The sequence below is a fragment of the Lynx canadensis genome, chromosome A1, assembly GCF_007474595.2.
Source record: "Lynx canadensis isolate LIC74 chromosome A1, mLynCan4.pri.v2, whole genome shotgun sequence".
Taxonomy (NCBI): domain Eukaryota; kingdom Metazoa; phylum Chordata; class Mammalia; order Carnivora; family Felidae; genus Lynx; species Lynx canadensis.
The window spans coordinates 71233286-71253131 of NC_044303.2; the positions used below are offsets into that span (position 1 = coordinate 71233286).

Here is a 19846-nt window from a genome sequence, read left to right on the forward strand (position 1 = left end):
TCCAAGATGTTCAAAAATTAAAGTCAGGGTTTTTAATTTTTATTTTGTTGCCTTGCATAAAATTATTCAAAAAAAAGTGTTATTGACTAAAATGTGAATTTTTTTCTTGGGGGGAGGTACAAAAAACAAGTTACCAGCTTGATTCATTTGCAGTCCAAGTAAAAATAGACTGCATAAAGACATCATCTTAATGGTCCCGAGAGATGGTCCGGGGAAGTTGTAAGAAATATTTTCAAAAGAACTGATTCGATGGCCCCATTTACATCGGTGTGAGCAATGTTTAACAGGCAACCTCACTGTAAGCCTTGGGAATGTCATTCCTCTTAGAAAACTGACAAGCAAACAAAGAAAACACTACAATCAAATTTCAAATAGTTTTTTTTCTTTCGGCTTCAATGAAGTTCAAATACGGGGAAATGAGAAAGGCATGAGTGCAAACACAATGAAAAAAATTAATAAACAACAGCGACAAAAATCCGCATCTGTGTTTGGAGAGGATGAGTCCTTTCACAATTTTCCTTTCAAAGACTCAAAACGTCTCAAGCCAACCAGGCAAAAGTGGAGAAAGGACTGCCATCTCTGTGGATGGGTAATGGGGAAAGCATCATATTTGGAATTGTCACTACTGTCTTCCCCCATTCTCAGGACATTTCAAATGAGTTTCCTTTATTTGAATTTCTTGGCAATGAGCATCACTACTTCCATAATGGCAGCATTGCATTCAGTCCTGCAGGTTATAAGTAAAAACAAACCAAAAAATGAACGAATAAAGAAAGAAGAAAATAAGCACAACCTACCTTTTAATATGGACTATTGAGCATTTTTATTGTGCAATAAAATGAGTACCTCCACCCCCTTCAAAATAGCTTTTCCTCAAAATTATAACTGCTTTGTTTTATTGAATTGCTGAAATTTAATGGTTTAATGGGTGAAGGCATGAAGGAAAGGCTGTAAAAATGTGAATAATGGTGCAGCAGAGCCGTGCGGAATCTGGAACCCGCCTCCTTGTACAACTCTTGTTAAACACAGCATGATATGTATCTGTCATCGATTTAATATGTCTTAATTCAAATATAGCTCCCTGATCAATTTCTTTTTATGGAAGCCTTAAAAAAGAAAAGACTTTCTTAGGAAATAATAGAGATTTGGATGATGATTAGAAAGAAAGATATTTAAGTACGCTTAATGAATATTTGCAAATTTATGGCCAAACCCAGAGTCTAAAAAGATAATTGACTCAGGTAAATCGACTTGAGATGCTAATTCTTAAAAGAAAGAACTGGGAGCAAAATTTCAATCAACACCAATAAGGCGCCAATAAACTGCCTGCCAATTAAACCTGAGAATAGGCCTAGCTAGATGGTCACCAGGAAGGCTCACAGTGGATTTCCCGGATTGCCTTTCTTTATAAAAGAGCTTTTTATTTTGTAGACGCGCTTTTTGTTATTGTGATGACCCGCCTGACCCCAGGTGCGCTGTTTCTTTTTCAAGCCGTTTGGGAGCCAAATCAACCCCCCTTAAACCTCCCGAGTTTCTAAGGACCCAATAACTGTGTAACACTTCCTAAATAAACACCAGCAATTTCTAGGGCGCTGAAGAAAATAATAATAATGGTGTTGTTGTGTTTTGTTTTAAACAGGGGGGTATAGAAGTCGTTATGCCAGTTTCCGTCGGTGGATTCAGCCCCATATTTCTGCGGTGGTGATGGTTGTCAGGGCCGACTCTAAAACTCATGCCCTTGTCTGCGCTTTTGCAGTGGAGATGCTTGTATGGAGACAGCAGCAACGTGGCCATCTATGGAAATGCCCTTTCTGGGGTCAACAGGTGCTCTTGGGGAGCATCGATTTTCAGAATTCCCCTGTTGCACCCCGAATCCCAACCTTCTCCCAGAGCCAAACAAAGGCATGAGGAGGCTGAGGAGGTACAGAAAATGCCGAGCTGGCCCGAACCCGGCGGCACCGCCGCGCTCAGCTGCCTTGAGGCAATAGGACCCGGTCGCGAAGATGCCTAGGCTGGCGCTTATGGCTACCCGCTGCGCAAAAGGGGGAGGGGGGCTGTGACTGAGGCTCCCCGGCGCCCTCCGTTCGTCACTGAGCACAGCCAAGTTTCCTTGTGATGGGTGTGGGCGATTAATAAACTTAAAGGAAGTGAATTGGACATTTCCTGGCTTTTGAGCCTTTGTTTGATTGTTTCTGCATGCGGGGGGAGGGGGAAAGCTAGGGACGGTGAGGTGGACAAGAAAGGATCTGGGGGACCCACCGAGCAGCCTTTCATTGCCCTTGCAATTGCTTTACCGCTCGCCAGCCCCGCGTGGTTTCAGCGAGGAAGTCCTCCTTGCTGAAGGACAGGGTGCCCGCCGGGTTTGGAGCGCCTAGTGCCATTTAGGCCGCACCAGAGCCAGGTTCAAGGGTGAACAGGGTGCCCCGAGTTACTCCGGGGTTCAGAACACTTTTGGAGCCCAGCCCAAGGGCGCCAGTAGGTGCTCAACCGGGAGGAGGAGGGTTACACCAGCAGATACTGGAGGAAGTGGAGAAGGAGTACACTCAGACCTCTCTAAAGCCCGCGCAAGGTGGGCAAAGGGACCCACAAAGGTTCCTTTTCATTGAGCTTTGTCATGCCCGAAGTGATGAGGACTTTGGGTTCAAGGCTTTTCTCAAATCAGGCTGGCTAGGCGTCTAGGCAGTGAGGTACCCTGCCACCTCTCTCGGCCCCAAGCCTGGCTTGCACTGGGCAGGTACCAGATCCCCACACTTCCGCCTTCACCACTCCAGATCTAACCCCGTGTGAGCTGCCAGCCAGCCCTGGGGGGTTGGGTGCTCCCAAGAGCTGGGCAATTTTCAGCCCTCTGAGCGTCCCTCCCAAGGTTGCCTCTCCTTCCTGCCCTTCTGAGCTCTCCCTGATTCCTCAGGCTTCACGGTTACCAGCCGGGCTAAGAGTAACCTAAAAATGTGCTTCTTGCTAAAGTTTATGATCCCTGTTCCATGTACATGGGCTTAATGAGAATTCTTTTTTTTTTTTTTTTTTTTTAGGGCACAAGATTGGGACTTTGTAGGCGTGACTGAAACGTTGGATTTGGGGGTTGTTTATTTTGGATAGTCAAGAATGGGACCCATCCCATGTCTACCTGACCTTGGTGCTTAAAAGCCCTTCAAAAATTATGGCTGTCTTTACTTCCCCATTACTAAAAAATAACTTGAGTAAAATTGGCCTGTCATCAAATATTCTCATTTGGTTATCAATCATTTTTACCCTCAGAGATGGGGGTTGTAGGAGAATGGCCTTTGACCCACATATGACCATTAGGATTGGTAATTTCTTGGGAAATGCCTAATTGTTGTGCTTTAAAATACACTTAGAAGGTCAAAGCAGGAACCACAAAACTCTCTTATGTGTTCACAGTCCATATAACCACCCAATATTTATTTATATTGGATCCCAGATGTGCTTCTCCTCCCCCCGCCCTTCATTCTTTATCTTTTAGGATGTTTTTGGATGAGAGGTAAAAGAGAGGCAGAGGTTGTGTGGGGTTTCTTTCTCAGATTTTGTGGGCACTTTCTGCCATTCCACACCCCTTCCAATACCTATACTTCAATATTTGAAGAAGCCATGGAGGCAAATCAAATACTGACACGTTGACGGATTTACTTGTGTAAGCAATATGGTTGACATATGGCATTGTTATTTATGAATGACAGCATAAATTGTATTACAAAGTCTATTGCAATAATACTGCAGTTTATTGGAAAACTGCTCTCCTGTCACCAGTATTCAGCCTCCCTGGATGTAGTTCATTTGGGAGCCCCAAGGATAACGGTCTTCAAAATAATTAAACACATTCATGTACGCTAATGCCTCCTGTTTGGGGTGTGTTTTTCTTTTGCTTTGTTTTGCAGTAGAAACACCTCCCATCAGGAAAGAGGGGACAAAGTCAGGACAATTAGTTCTCTTCCTTTTGCAAAACCACAACCACTGTCAGATAGAAATGGCGACTTTTTTTTTCTTTCTGAGTCCCTAATGACAAATAGACAAACATTTGCATCCCTATCACTAAACTGCCAGTGAGCATATATTTTATATAGAGAGTTTTTATAAGCCCAGTTACAGAACAGTAAATTTTAACTGTAGGAAGAAGTTCTTTTAGCAGACTGGAGAGGGCCTTATCCTATGGTACCTCCCCACCTCCACTCAACCTCCCCCTTCTTAAAAAATGGTATTTAAAAGTTACAACATTGGCTGAGATTTTCATGATTTCCCCTTCTTTCACATTGCAGATTCTCTCTCTCTCTCTCTCTCTCTCTCTCTTTTTACATTACACTTCTCTGAAGCTCTGACAAAGAACTTTTGTTCTAGGTGGGTTTCACAGAGGGAGCTCCCCCACCACACATGTGGTCCTTCATGGGTCAGGGGTCGCCCAGCCCAGGAGTGGCTGAGAGGGCTGAATCAAAGGTGCCCTGCAACTTAATATCCTGTTGATGATCTTGTTGAATTTATGAGTCTGTGATACTGAGGATGGTGCTAAAATCCTCTTTTTTTTTTTTTTTTGGCCTGGTGTATATAGACAGCTGATTCCACATTTGTTTCTCTCATCTTTACCCCTTCCCACCCCTTTCCTTAAGAGGAAATTAAAATTTTGAATAGTATGGACACGGAGTATTTATGTTTTCCAACTTAAAGGTCAGTTTTGTTTGCTTGTTTGTTTTGGCTTCTCCTGGCTGGCAAGATATACCTTTGTGTGTGTGTGAGAGTATGTTGTATTGTGTACATACACATTGTTTTTATGTATGTGTGCACACAAAATACTGGTCATGCTACAAAAGAAGTCAGTCAACCGTTCACAGAGGCCCACAAACCACAACGAGGTGCTCAGCGAATGAGTGCCTGGGTGTTTGATGGGATTTGCCGTTTTTGAAGACAAATTCTCTATGGCAGAGGAGAATGGACGCCAGACCCTGAGCCCATGGGCCGGCCGGCCGGGACCATCCACATGAAGCAAAGCCCCAACTCTGTCCAGCCCCAGGCACCCACCCCGCGGGGGGAACAATGAGATCGTCAAAGAACAATTTTGGAGAACTTACAAACGGGGAACATGTTTGCCCGATGGAAACAGTTGTGGATCCCGGGGGTCTGACACCGCCAAGGCGGGCCCTTCCTGAAACCTGTTGAAAAACTGATCACTTACAAGGTACAGAACGCAGCCTAGCCGCTTTTTTCCCTTCCGCCAAGGAACCCAAATCTACTTTTGAGGCAATGACTCTGAAAGCCTTTGCAGTTTTTTCCCCCTTGCTTTCTTGCTCTTCTTTTTCTTCCTTAAAAAAAAAAAAAAGTAATAATAATAAAAGAATAGTGTGTTATGAGGGAAAGGGGCTTTGCGGTTTGTAGAGAAATAAAGCACTTCTAAGAGGGTATGGCGACATGACTTTGAACTTGGCTCAGCTCCTCTGTGTCCTGCAGAGAGAGAACTGGAGCCGGGAAAGAATAGTCAGGAGGGCCCAGCCCGCGGGCTCTCCGGCGGGAATTAAGGAGTCTGCCCCACCACCCGGTTGCACGCGGCCCCTGGAATCTACCGTGAGCCAGCGCCCAGCCGCGCCAGCCCGAACCGCAGGCGCTGCAAAAAGGGAATCAAAGCGAAGGTAGAGAATGGGGAAATGAGGAGAGGGACAGAGGAGTGGGGAGGAGGCGAGAAAGTGGGAAAGGAGGAAAACTTGAAGTCTGATGGCTGGAGAAAAGGAGGGAAGGGAGGTTTTTAGATGTGCAGAACTGCAATTCTCATGCCCAATATCTAAGAAAATATTTTATTTTGTAAATATTTTTGGAGTAAGCTTTTCCAATATTCTCCCTCACTCCGACCCCCCATATAAATTGATGAATAGAGTAAACAAGTGTGCAAGGCTGTGCACTGGGCAATTTTTTTTATTGATTCAATGTAGCAAGGCAGCCTTTTCTCCCTGGAGATTTTCTCTCTCTCTCTCTCTCTCTCTCTCTCTCTCTCTCTCTTTCTGTCTCTCTCTATCTCTCTCTCAATGCCCTTTCTGCTTAGGGGGTTGGTATTTGCGGCCCATGCCCCCAACCCCCAACAGAGAGAGAGGTGTGTGGAAATGAGAAACATTTCCTCCTTTCAGGTAAGGCGAGAATCTCCAGCTTCCAGACAAAATCTCGGGCTTTCAGACAAGAAGACCCAGACTCCTTCCTTCTTGCCACCCTCCAACCGCAATGAGGGGTGGGCAGCGGGATGGCACAGGGCACCTTAAGCAAGGGGCTGCGGCCAGTTCTGACCTGCAGACACCCGCTTAAGCCAGGAGAGGCTGCCTGTGCCGGCGATAGAAAGCCCGGGTTCGTCCAGCAATAGCGAGCAAGAGTTGTCTTCCCGCGTTTTTGTTGATTCACTTCAACATGAACATTTTAAATGCGTATTGATTATTTTCTCTTACTTGAATTTTATTTCAACTCCCATAGACTTGTAAATAAAAGCAGTTCTCGGAGCCAGCTAGGCGAAGGAAGGCTCTGGCTTCAGGCCTTTCATTCACACCTCTGCAGCCTCCGGGCCCGCGGTAACCCTCTCCCGTTACCTCTGGGAGCACAAGCTTTCCGCAGCGGGATAGGGAAATGTCCCCAACGGCCAACCAGGAGCCGGGGTGGGAGGCCGGGAGAGGGGGGCGGTTGTAGCCCCAGAGCCGCGAGGAAGGCCTGGCGCAGCGAAGGGAGCAGCCACCCGGCCCCGCCACCGCCCGAAGGTGTGGAGGCATTCCCCGCTCCTGGAGAAGCAGTGATTAATATCTTCTAGCAGGTTTAAGCCCTACCGGTCTGGAGGTTTCTTCTCTGGAGGCCCTGAGCCTGACCCTCGGTCAAACTCCAGCCAGAGCCTTGCCTGGCCGCGCGCCTCCGCCGGCCCCATACTTCCCACCCCACGGTGGCAGCGGCTGGGGCATCTGGGCATCCACCCCGAGGATAACACTGTCTTTAAACGACTTCCAATCAACCCCCTCCCTCCCGGGGGCCGCTGCCCAGTGTTTACTGCTGTAATCGGAGCGGGACGCGAGCGGCGGGGGGAGCAGAGCGCGCCGAGCTGGGGGTGGGGGCCACAGCCTGGGAGGGGGGTGGTGGCTGGGTGAGTGTCCAGAGACCAGAAGGAATGGGCAAGTCTGGTTTTACCTGGGCCCACCATCCAGCACCTGTGTTTTCAATACCACTGAGTAAGTTTTTTTTAAAAAAAGGGGGGTGGGGGGAGAAGATAGAGAGCGTGCCAACCGGTCAGGGGACCGGTTCCCGGGACGCTCTCCACCGCGCGCTCCCGACGGGGCCCAGGGCCTGTAGAGTCCCGGCGCGTGGAAACCTCTCGCCCGGCGAACCCGGTTGCTAACCAAGTTCTCGAGCGACCACGACTGCCCGCTCTCGGTGCCCGTCAGGAGTGGCTCGGGTCCCCGGGGAGTCGGTGGCCTCTGCAGAAGGGCGCGAGTGCAGGGTGCTGTGTCCTCCGGACCCGGCCAAGGGCACAGTGACCCCGCGGTCCAGGCCAGCGCTACGCCGGCCTCCTGGCTCCGGGGAGCGCAGCGGCCAGCCGCGAACATGAGCCGCGGCGCCGGACGCTCAGGCGAGGAGCTGTAGGCTGGCAGGCCGGGCTGGCTGGGAAGATCCGCGGGATCCGCGGCTGCCGGGGCAGCGGGGAGCTTCGGGAGAGCGGGGGAGGAGTGTCGGATCAGCCGCGGGGCGGGGGCACCGGATTGACGGGGCCTCGGCGGCCAATGGCCGCGACGGAAGGGCGGGCGGGGCGGGAGCCGCCGTTAAAGGGGCGGTGTGACCGGGAGTCCCGGCCTGGAGCGGGAGGGAGAGAGGGAGAGAGGGGGAGAGGGAGGGAGGCCGGGAGGCCGGGGCGGGAGACGTGGGGGCGAGGCGGGGGAGAGGAGAGGAAAAGGAGGAGACAAAAAATTTAAAAAAAAAAAAAAAAAAAGGCTTGCGGCGGCGTCTGTAGCGCCCACCGAAATAAACAGAGGTAGAGGTGGTGGGGAACGAAGCCCACCGCAGCAGAAAAGGGGGGACCTGATTTGGCCTCTTCGCACTTGCTCGGGTCTCGGACACCGGTCGGTCCTCAGGAGTGCGGCTGCCGGCTCCGGGTCCAGCGCCCCGAACCGACCGGCGAGAGGGAGCGAGCGAGCTAGAGATCACTTTTTTATTGTTGTTATTGTTTTTCAGCCTAGCCTCCCCTCCTCCCCTCCCTCTGCTAGCCTTCTCCCCTCCCACAGCCCCAATCTCTCCTCCTCCCCCTCCTCCTCCTCCCGCACAACTTAAAGAAAGAGGGAGCGGCGCGGCCGCTTCCTTCATCTGGGGGAATTCGTGGCTGCTGCAAGTTTACTACGCGAGGCGCAGCCAATGCCAAGCGCGGAGGACGAGGAGGGCTAAACACCTCGGCCGCGGCTCCGAACAATACCCGCCGCGCACGGGGCGGCGCGAGTAGGGCCGCGGGGGAGGGAGCGGCCGACCGAGCGCGCTGCGGAGCGGGCGCCCGGCCTCCGCCCGCCGCCCTTGTGCCCCCGCCGCGGTCAGGTGGAGCCGCGGGCGCGCCGGGCCGGGGCGCGGAGCGCAGAGCTCGCCTCCGTCCCCTCCTCGCCCTCCTGCCTGGCCCGTTGCACAGCCGCCGCGCTCGGGCACCGTGGCCCCGCCGCTGCTGTGATTTCATTCTGCCGGCGCCGCTTGATGCTGCCGGGCCCCGGGTCCGCGGGGCTGGTGAGCGAGTGAGTGTGTGCGTGCGCGCGCGGGTGCGCGCAGGGGTGGGGGCCGCGGCGCTGCGCTCGCCCCCCGTTGGCCCCCCTCTCCGCTGAGCTCCCCACACCTCCCTCCCGCTCCCTCCTCCCGCCCGCCCTCCCCTGCCCTGCCCGCCCGCCCCCGCCGCAGCTCCTTTAATACACTTTGGTTCTCCGCCTGGCTTTGGACTCTTCTCCTCCTCCACCTCCTCCTCCTCCTCCTCCCGCGCCTCCTCCGCCGCCGCCTCCTCCTCCTCTTCCTCTCCGCGCCTTCGCTCCGCGCCCGGCCGCCGGAGGCAGATCCAGGCGGCGGCGGCGGCGGAGGCGGCGGGCGCAGGAGCGCGGCTCCCGGGGCTGAAGCCGCCACCACCACCGCCGCCTGCGCTCGGAGCCGGGCGGCCGCTGGACGCACAGCGCGCGGGGCGGGAGTGGGAGCGGAGGAGGCGCGGGGCTCGCCGGGGCCGGCGGGGCGGGTGGGCGCGCTGGCCATGCTCCTGGACGCGGGGCCGCAGTTCCCGGCCATCGGGGTGGGTAGCTTCGCGCGCCACCATCACCATTCGGCCGCGGCGGCGGCGGCGGCTGCTGCCGAGATGCAGGACCGCGAACTGAGCCTGGCCGCGGCGCAGAACGGCTTCGTGGACTCGGCGGCCGCGCACATGGGCGCCTTCAAGCTCAACCCAGGCGCGCACGAGCTGTCCCCCGGCCAGAGTTCGGCGTTCACGTCGCAGGGCCCCGGCGCCTACCCCGGCTCTGCCGCGGCTGCCGCCGCCGCCGCCGCGCTCGGGCCCCATGCAGCGCACGTCGGCTCCTACTCTGGGCCGCCTTTCAACTCCACCCGGGACTTCCTGTTCCGCAGCCGCGGCTTCGGGGACTCGGCGCCGGGCGGCGGACAGCATGGGCTGTTTGGGCCAGGAGCCGGCGGCCTGCACCATGCGCACTCGGACGCGCAGGGTCACCTCCTCTTCCCTGGCCTCCCGGAGCAGCACGGGCCGCACGGCTCTCAGAATGTGCTCAACGGGCAGATGCGCCTGGGGCTGCCGGGCGAGGTATTCGGGCGCTCGGAGCAGTACCGCCAGGTGGCCAGCCCGCGGACCGACCCCTACTCAGCGGCGCAGCTCCACAACCAGTACGGCCCCATGAATATGAACATGGGTATGAACATGGCAGCGGCCGCGGCCCATCACCACCACCACCACCACCACCCTGGTGCCTTTTTCCGCTACATGCGGCAGCAGTGCATCAAGCAGGAGCTCATCTGCAAGTGGATCGACCCGGAGCAGCTGAGCAACCCCAAGAAGAGCTGCAACAAAACTTTCAGCACCATGCACGAGCTGGTGACCCACGTTTCCGTGGAGCACGTCGGCGGCCCGGAACAGAGCAACCACGTCTGCTTCTGGGAGGAGTGTCCGCGCGAGGGCAAACCCTTCAAGGCCAAATACAAACTGGTCAACCACATCCGCGTGCACACAGGCGAGAAACCCTTCCCCTGCCCCTTCCCGGGCTGCGGCAAGGTCTTTGCGCGCTCCGAGAACCTCAAGATCCACAAAAGGACCCACACAGGTAACTGCGGGCCGGGACAGGGATGGGGCGCGGAGAGGAGAGAGGCTGTGGTTGGTTGGCTGGGGGAAACGCGCCGACCGCCAGCCCCTGCTCTCGGATGGGAGGTGTTTTTGTGTACCGGAGACAGCCAGCGGCTTGTTTTTGTTGGAATGAAAGAATAGTATCGGGCTGGGTTTTTCCATGTACGGAAACTGAGTTTTAAATGATCAGTGTAACATCAAATATATGTTTTGGGTGATGCAGTTGCTTCATTTGCTCAGCCTTGGTTAATAATTTCCGTTCTAGATAGAACGCACAAAATAAAACTGCTCTCCAACTCGGCGCCCGGGAATCGAGCCTAGAGAGGATTTTGCCAGCTTGTCTGGATGTGCTTTTCTGCTCCGGCTGTGTGTCTGTGTTGGGTGGCTTGTGTGTTTTCCCACTTCTTTTACTCCGGGTCCAAACGTCCTTCCCGGGACTGTTTTTCCATTAAATGAGTCTGATGCGAGCCGAAACTGTAGAGCATTTCTTGTTTAAAAAAAAAAAAAAAAGTGTTTTTAAAGCCTATTTAGGGGTAGGTCACGGGGCTTTACGGTGGATTCGCAATAGTTTGTGAAAGTCTCTGATGGGCACCAGAGGGTTTGCGATTCCAAACTTGGACCAACAACTCGGTCAGAGAAAACCCCGGGGCAGCGCGGCCCCGCGGGGCAATCGCGTGAGAAGAGGGAGCTGCAAAAGAACGCGCCTCTCGCCTCATAGATTATTCATCTCTGACCAGGTCCCAGCCAAAATCGTGCCAGACGATTTCCTAAAAGAAAGCCAAATGTTTTAGCAACTTCCCCCGTCAATATTTACTCCAAAGTGGGGATGCGCCAGCGGCCTATTGTTCTCTTCCGGGAAGGGAGGGAGCCGAGGTGCGAGACAAGCTTTTAACAAGGTTTAAAATTTGAGAAATTTATTTGCATGAAATGCTTTCGAGTCCTGTGTCTGAGCGGATGTCTTTAAAAAACAATTTAGGTGCTAATGGAATTTAACGTTAAATGGCCCCCTTTCCAAGAGGAACGATGTTTGAGTTCTCACACCTCTAAATGACTCCAAGCATTTGGAATTCTGGCAACAGGATGCAGGGACCGCCAGAAAATTAAACAGGGAGATTTTGAAAGCCTTTGCTGACGCCCCCACCCCCCACTGCCCAGCCTGTGCCTATGCAATCGCTAGATGTTGTCTTATCTCTAATATTTACCTTTTTTTCCCCCGGCTTATTTTTAAATGACTGGAAGTGAGACTAGAAGAATGGTTAATTTAATTTGAAGAATTTTGGATGAAAAATACTGGCTCAGTTATGATCCACAGTCCCATCCCCAAACAACATAGCAACTCCAAATGTAATTGCCTACTGGCCCCAGAGACAAACCGACAGCAGCCCAGCAGCCTGTGTGATTTTGATAATGCCCTAAATATTTTGTCATAATAACAGCTTCTCCATGGCGAGACCAATTTGTTAGAGGCTGCGAATCCAAGGAGCCCTATAGAAAGGTGGGCAGGACGGGGTGCTACCCCAAATTCATTATAAATCTCAGGAAATGGGTGTTAGTCTGGAAGACAATTAAAATATGACATAAATGAGCAGGACTGTCAGGTGGGAAGGCAGTTAGTTTCATCTTCAGCTACAGAGGCGATCCGACCTGGCTAAGGGACCCAGGCCCTTCCAGTTCCTCTTTCCTTCTCCCAGCGGCCTTGTTCCCTCCAGAGTGGGTGGGGGCTCCGGGAAGGTCTGGGTGTGGGCAGCAAGCGCCCCTGTTTCTATCCACAGGGGAGAAGCCGTTCCAGTGTGAGTTCGAGGGCTGCGACCGGCGCTTCGCCAACAGCAGCGACAGGAAGAAGCACATGCACGTCCACACCTCCGATAAGCCCTATCTGTGCAAGATGTGCGACAAGTCCTACACGCACCCCAGCTCGCTGCGGAAACACATGAAGGTACCACCGGGGAGGCCGGGAGGAGTGTGAGGCCGCTGGCCCGCGGCGCCGGCTCCCAACCGGCGCGGACAACCGCTGCCAGCCTGGGAAGGCCAGGGTTCCCCGGGGCCCCGGCGGGCGGGGAGGGCCTTTCTTGGAGGTGCTCTCCCCCGGGAGCCCGGCCCCACAGCAGCTGCACTCACACCCAGTCCCCTTTGGTCTCCCCTCCCGGCTTTTGTCTTGCAGGTCCATGAGTCCTCTCCGCAGGGCTCCGAGTCCTCCCCAGCCGCCAGCTCAGGCTACGAGTCGTCCACGCCCCCGGGGCTGGTGTCCCCCAGCGCCGAGCCCCAGAGCAGCTCTAACCTCTCCCCGGCGGCGGCGGCGGCGGCGGCAGCGGCGGCGGCGGCGGCGGCCGTGTCCGCGGTGCACCGGGGCGGAGGTTCGGGCGGCGGCGGCGCGAGCGGCGGCTCCGGCGGAGGCAGCGGCGGCGGGGGCGGCGGCGGGGCGGGCGGCGGGGGCGGCGGCGGCAGCGGCGGCGGGGGCAGCGGGACAGCCGGGGGCCACAGCGGCCTCTCCTCCAACTTCAATGAATGGTACGTGTGAGAGCCCGGGGCCTCTCTTCCTCTCCCGGTCCCCGCCCTGGCGCAGCCCTCCCGGTGGCGAGCGCTGAGGGCACCCTGTGATGTGTTGTTAAAATTATGAATCTGATTTTTATGATGATGAAAATGATTTTACCAGCAGAAGGATTTTTAAAAGTTTCTTTTTGTTTTTGTTTTTGTTTTTAAATAATCTAGGCATGAAAAGCAAAAATATCCCTTCCGGAGTCTCCGCTGAAAACATAAAATAAGAAATTTTAAAAAAAATAATAAAAAATAAAAAACCCATAAAAATCTTGAACCAAACCCTCCTTCCCTTCCCCCCATGCCCTCTTTTCCTTCTCACCCACTTCCCAGTCTTCTGACAAACTGTACATAGCGAACTCCTTCCTTCTCCAAGGTGGTTTTAATGGCTTCTTGGTGTATAGAAGTTTGTCCATTTGTAACTCTCCGGATTGCGTTCCTCCCTGCCTTTCTTCCCTTCTCTTCCCCAAGTGATGGGCTTTTTCTTTTCTCTTTTTAGTTCACCCGGTTTCTTTTTAAGTAATGTGGAAGAAAATGGTTTATTTTGTATCGTGGTATTGAATATTGTGTTCCTTTTTATGAGGCAACTTGATTGTAAACTTCATGCAACTATAGACTGGAAAAAACCGAGCCGTGCCAAAGTCTCCCTTCTGTTTCTTCAACACATTGATCCACAGCACACACACACCACCACCACCACCAACGCTTGTGAATGTATTTTTCTGTTAGCTGGGTTTACATGTGATGTTTTAGTGCTTTTGCAAGTTCAATTTGTTAGTTCCTGTATGAAAGATTGTGGGGGAAAATAAACGTTGTGCCGTTAGCTTTTCCGTAATAACACCCTTCCTTCTGTAAATACCCGTTACCATATTTATCCATTTGTAATTAAATTATGGTATTAACTTGCTACAGAGGAAACAATATTTATAAAGAATGTTTCTTAACTATAAATATGTACAATTGTGGGCATAAACTGTTTCAGATTTTTTATTTGAAGGTTTTAAGTGGTTTGATCATTTCTTGTGATATGTTTTGAGAGTAATGCATACAGAAATATAATAAAATGTGTTGAAACTGCATGAACATACTTTTTTTTTTTTTTTCTAGCAGAGTTCTTAAAAAGGGGAAGGGGGCAGCTGAGGGTTGACATGGGTATGGAACAGCTGCCTAAATGAAGGGGAGGAACCACCTTACCTTCTAGGGAGGAAGGTGTATGTATGCATAGGAACCAGGCCAAAATGCCCCTTTGGCAGAAAGTCTCAAAATTATTTTCTATGTCCTTTGTTTGTAGCTGAGAGTGAATTAAATTTTTGGAAGGGCCCTGTGAGGACTGGTGGCTGGAACCTTCAGAGTTTCTAATGGCTCCATTATCTGAGGGAGTGCCTTTCTTTCAGCTATTTGGACTGGATTTAAGAGCACTAAACATTTCCTTATTCTTTGTTTTCCCTCTTCCCTGCCCCCTTTCCTCTCCCTCCCTCTGAAAAGCTGAGGTACAGTTATTTTTAATTGCACATTTAAAACTGAGCTGAGTACTTTGTTTTTGAACTTGGCCCGGTGATTACAGTTTAAGGGCCCTTTTCTACCTAAAGTGTTTTCTTGGAATTTCAGAGAGCTTGCTCAAGAAAGTCTGCTTATCCTCAGAGCTGCTGCACACCAACAAGGAAGATGTTCAAGGGAAGAAGGTGACAGAGTACGCTTTAATTTAGGAGAATAACAAACCCTTGGCTCAAAACAAAAGAGAATCTCTTCAAGAATTCAGTAAAATAGAGTAAGATGTAAAGACTAAAATGGTCAGGTGTGAGTGAGGCAGAGCATTGAGGACCAGTTTGTCTATAAGGTTTGCAGCTTTAATCTTCTCCTGTGCAAGAATTTATCAGATTTCAAACTCAGTGCTCTAAGGAATAAGGCAAAAATAATTTTAACAATCAAAGGGTAGGAATGGGGTAGGAATAAGCAGGCATCAAAGGGTAGAAATAAAATTATTTTGAAATCCCTGAGCCATGAAAATGTCTCCATTTCTTCCTTACTATGCCCCCACACCCCCCCACACCCCCCCAGTACTGAGAAGATTCGGGCTTCAGTCCTCGACACCTACCTAGGATCGCCCAGCAGGTTCTGTCGGGGGAGACCCAGGTCTCCGCGGAAACCGCTATTTCTATCCTTCCCTTCCATGGTCGCCTGAGCTGCAGGGCCAGTCAGGCTAGGCCAGAGGGCTGTTTGGAGAGAAGGGCAACTCTGACCTCCTGGAGGCCACCTATTCAATGCGGAGGGAAAGACTCCAGCCTGGGCGTGTGTGTGTGTGTGTGTGTGTGTGTGTGTCCCAGAGGGTGACAGACACCAGGCTAGCCCTCCCCAGCGGACCTACGAACTGCCCAAGCACCAGCTCCTGAAGCAATCAACCCCCTATTAAAGTCAAATTTATAACCCCTAATAATATTAAGGAAAATTATTAAAATAATTGGCATATGTTACTGATCCTTGGGAGATTTCATTGAACACATTATAAGCTGTGAGGAAAAGCCTTTAGTTTTTCAACCCACCCCCCGGAGGAGGGGACGAAGGAATCAGATGAAATATTTATCATAACTTGGGCAAGAATGAAATGGTGTATCATAAATGTTTTAAACTTTTTTTCTTTTTTTGGTGGAAATTATTGGCTTTGGGACACCTCCCCAATCTAAAGAGAAGAGTGGCGTGGAGGTGTGTACTTTAGTATCAGCTCAAGGCTTGGGGCGTTTCTTCTCATTTGGGGGAAGAAGAGGGACAACGTCAAGAAGAGGCAGACGCTGTCGCAGCCTTGAGTGGGCTGGCTGGCTTTCCACGCTCAATGTCGAGAGCTACCGCTGGGCCCTTTAGGTCCAGGGGAGCTGATCCTAGTTTTCAGCAGGAAATAAAAATGAGAAGGCGCCTGGCGCGAGGAGGAGGAAGATCGCAGCCTGGGGGCGGTTTCCTAGTCCACGCTGGGGTATGAGGAGCGGACGCGAGCAGCTTTCCCGCAAAATGGCTCCCAGCTCTGCGGCCCCTGAAGCCCACCGCTTTGTCCAAACCGGTCACCCAGCCGGTGGTGTGGCCCATTCTCCGCCTTCCCCTAACACGCTTCGAATCCCGGAGACAGGGTGGGGGAGGGGAAGATGGCAAAGTGGTCAAAGGTGTCAGCATTGCTCAAGCTAGAAAGCGCGAGGGAGGCTGGCGGCCCAAGATTCTGCGCCGCAACCGGGCGCCTGGGCCTGGGGGGTGGGGGTTGCGTGCGTCTCTCCCACTGTTGCGTAAATGGAGCTGAATTCCAACCTGCCCTCGCGTGGACTCCGGAACTACAGAACTAGAGCCCATCTTCGCTTCCTTCAGGGAATCAGGGAACCAGAGCTGTGTCTCTGGTTCCCTGCTCGCGGGGAGGCTCGACTGCCTCCGCCTGAGGACGGTTTCTGCCGGTCACTGCCATCAACTTGAACTTCAGAGCGCCCAAGCTCGCTCCCTTTGCTCTCGGCTCCATCCACCACCAAATAACTTCCCTCACGCGGGAGTCGCTTTATCCGGAGGCAGCTGGAGCCCCCTCGGGAGGCCCATCATTATTATTATTAATTATCGTGATCCTCACTGCATTATTAATGACCACAATGATAACTGGCATCGGTATCAGCTTCTCCCTGTTCAATGAAGTCCCCCAAGTGTCAGGCGGGGAGGAGGTCACTCTTGGAGCAGAGGCCGGGTTGATTCTGTTCTGGGCGCAAGAGGAGGCTATACTAAGGCCGAGGCCCGGCTAGACGACGCGAGTAGAGGAAGCAGGTCCCAGGCCCAGCACACCCGGTCCCCGCGGTCCTGGCCCCTTTCCTTTCTGCTGGCACCTTCTCTTTTCCTCCTCCTCCCCACCCCCTGCCCCCTTTGTCTCTCTCTCTCTCTCTCTCTCTCTCTCTTTTTTCAGACGGATGTTTTCAGTATCAAGTGGTGTATTTTCCGCACAAAACTGTGAAATCTAGGGCAGATCACAGGCTGGACCGGAGTTTCGGGGTTCCCTGTACACCGCGCTGTTCTTTCTCATTCCAGGGTTGGCTAGGAAGGCCTGGGTTTTCCAAGTGATCGGTCGCCGTCCGGATAGGCAGGACTGACTGGGGGAGGTGTGTTCTAGTAGGATACGCGGGGGCCACCAAATACTCGAGCCTGGGATCCTACCCTCCCCTATATCACGCCCCCGAAATCACCCAAAGGGCGCGCTAGGCCTGTGTCCAAGAGCTAAGAAATAAAGAGCTCAAAATAATATCCCACCAAGACTTGGTTGAACCCTTGGTTGAACCCTTGGTTGAATGCGTTTTTACTTAAGCGGACACGTGCCCCGGAAAGCGACCCTCGGGATCCAAAATACACGTTCAATAAATACTGGAGGATTGATTGATTATATAGTCTGATACCCCTCTGGTTCCACGGAAACTTGGAGCTGCTGGGCCCACTGCTACCCCCAGCAGACCACAATGAACGGTTTCTATTTTTAACTGGCAGCTTAGAACAGGACTGGAGCCGTGTCGCCCTCCTTGCTAAACCCCCTCCCCAACCCTCAACAGATTGTTGCCAGGGTTCTATTTTAGGGAAGAACCTAGATCCAGAAGGGATCGAGTGATCGGGCATAAACCCTCGGGTCGTCCCGCTGGGCTCCTGAGAAAGAAAAGGCAGCCTTGGCAGTTTGAACAGGGTGTTACGAATGAGAACTTCTGTAAACCATAACCAGGGCAGCCGGAGGGTTCGAGTTCACGGTCAAGGCTGTGGGCGACTGGGGCCGCAGTGTCCACGCCCCGCTCCGCCCCTGCTCTGCCGCGGCCCAGATTGCGGGCAGGGCGCGCAGAGCTAGGGTCCTCCCACTCCCGCCCCGCCCCTCAGGCCCAGTCCGAGAATTGTCCGTGCTGGGGCCACCTCGTTGCCCTTGCACGTTTCCCTTTTGTTTTCAGGGCTCGACGAGCTTTTGAAGAGGTGACACTTCGCTTCGTCTGCAGACCTGCAACGTGCCCTTGTCCCGAATCGAATCCCGCATCCTGCCTCCCAGTCATTCGGGATAAGGCTCTGCGCAGCCACCAGGCCAGAGCTGCGGGCGCCGCGTTCACTAGCATGCGCGCACACAGACCCCCCACACACGCACACATTCTCTCTCACAATCTTTCCACGCCTTAACACACGCACACGCACACGCACTCACATATGCTTGCCTCCTTCGGCATCCCCCTAGGCACCCGCTCGCGTGCGTGGGATGGACCTGAGTCGCAAAGATTGGGGACGTGTGGACAGAAGACCCAGCAGGAGATGCTCCCCTCACCCGTCCATTTTTTTCCCAGATCCCCCCACCCCTATGGCCTCCCTCCAAAAGGGCCATGCCTGCCCAGAACTCTCTATCCAACTTGGTTTTTTGAGAGTCTGCTGTCTGGGCCTTATTTCCCAGGCTCGCACCTCGAGCCACCAGCCGGAGACAGTTTGGGTGGGGGATCCCCGCACACAGTGCGGATCGCTCAGCCCCATTTCCCTGGTAATGTGATAGGCCAGACTGTCCGGCAACCCCGAGAACCCACCGCCTCCCGGTGTGCTTTGGGAGGTTGCTCCCTTACCTCTCAGTTAAACCAGGAGGGAGGGAGTTTTCTAAACCCTCGCTCCCCTCCTCCAACCCCTGCCCTTAGCCTCTTTTCCTAACCTCCCGAAGCCAGTATTTTTCTGTCCCTGAGGCCAAACCTGGTGGCCTGGGGGACCTGAACAGGGCGCGACACCGCCAGAGAGGTTGGGGGTAGAAGTAATAATGTTAATAACGTCAAAGATAAGCATCCTAGTTAACGCTCTCGGACTGGGTAGCTCCCTAGAGACTGGGGGAGGCCTGGGGCGGCTACAGACCGCTCGGGGCTGGGAGTGGGCCTGGGTTCTTCTATGGGGGAGGGTGCGGAGGGTGTTCTTATGTTGTCCCCCCTCCCCCAAGTAAATCTCGGGTCTGGAACCAGGCCGAGCCAGCGACCGCCTGGCCAGTAGCCGCGCTGGGCCTCTGGCTGCAGACGCGCGCGGTTCCTTCTTTTTCTTTCTCCTGGGTCACCCGACACACAGTAGTTGGTGTGGCGGAGTATGGTTTCTCGAAACTCTTCGGAGTTGGTTGGGTCTGTTTGCCCGTTGCCCCCACCCCCCATCCCCCTAAACCAGGACTGTTCCCCCTCCCTCTCCCTGCCGGCAGATGAATGGTGGCTTTAATGATCCTGGGCACGGCGTTGGGCCGCCGGTTCTGAAGATGCTCTGACCTGTAGGGAGGGCGCGAGAGGTCAGGCGCACGCAGGGCCAGGCTTGGGCTCCTCCCAGGCCCACGCTGCTCCGATATTGATCTTGGGAGAAAGATAAACAGAAAAGCTGGACCTTCGGTCATGAATACTAATGAGCCAGGGTAGGAGTTTTAATTGCTATGGACTTCCTTTTTCCAGTTAATCTTTATTGCAGACTTCGGAATCAGTCTTTTTGAGCTTCGTTTTTGTCTCCTTCTTTCTCCGCCCTCCTTCTTATATTTTCATTTGAAATGCCCAGGCGAAAGAGACCTGTGTCAACTTGACTTTATCCCTTTCGCAGTGCCCGTGTGAGCGCGAGAGCCCACAGCCCGCGTTCCCAGCAGGGCGCTTCTTCTGCTCACTAATTCTGGAAATGTAGGGGATCCTATAAAATAAATTGTTTCAATGTGGCTTTGGCGAGTCTGCTTCTTGACTTCCTCACCCTTATTGTTTCAAAGACTTCGTGTGTCCTTGGCCTTTAAACTTCCTCTTGACAATTGCATCTTTTCTCCAGGCACTGAGATCCTTTCTACTCCAGACGCGTGTATTCCATCCCCAAACGTCCCCGTTTCTCAAGTCTCCAGGATTTGACACTGGCTTTGCCAACCGCGGTGTCTAAGTGTTTCAATCTAGTAGCGAATTCTTAGGCAAGCTAATTCGTCAGTTTACATAATTGCAGTGTTTTCTTTGGTACCTGTAAGCAATCGTGAAATCTGAGACAGGAACC

At 53.0% G+C, this 19846-nt stretch overlaps 1 protein-coding gene across 1 annotated transcript; it reads left to right on the top strand.

The window, feature by feature from the left end:
• The first annotated feature begins 9223 nt into the window (after positions 1-9223).
• Positions 9224-12965, top strand: ZIC2 (Zic family member 2). Its single transcript, XM_030336938.1, has 3 exons — positions 9224-10295; positions 12088-12251; positions 12477-12965. The coding sequence occupies exons 1-3, from the start codon at positions 9224-9226 to the stop codon at positions 12831-12833; spliced, it is 1593 nt and encodes a 530-aa protein (XP_030192798.1). The 3' UTR covers positions 12834-12965.
• The last annotated feature ends 6881 nt before the right edge of the window (positions 12966-19846 follow it).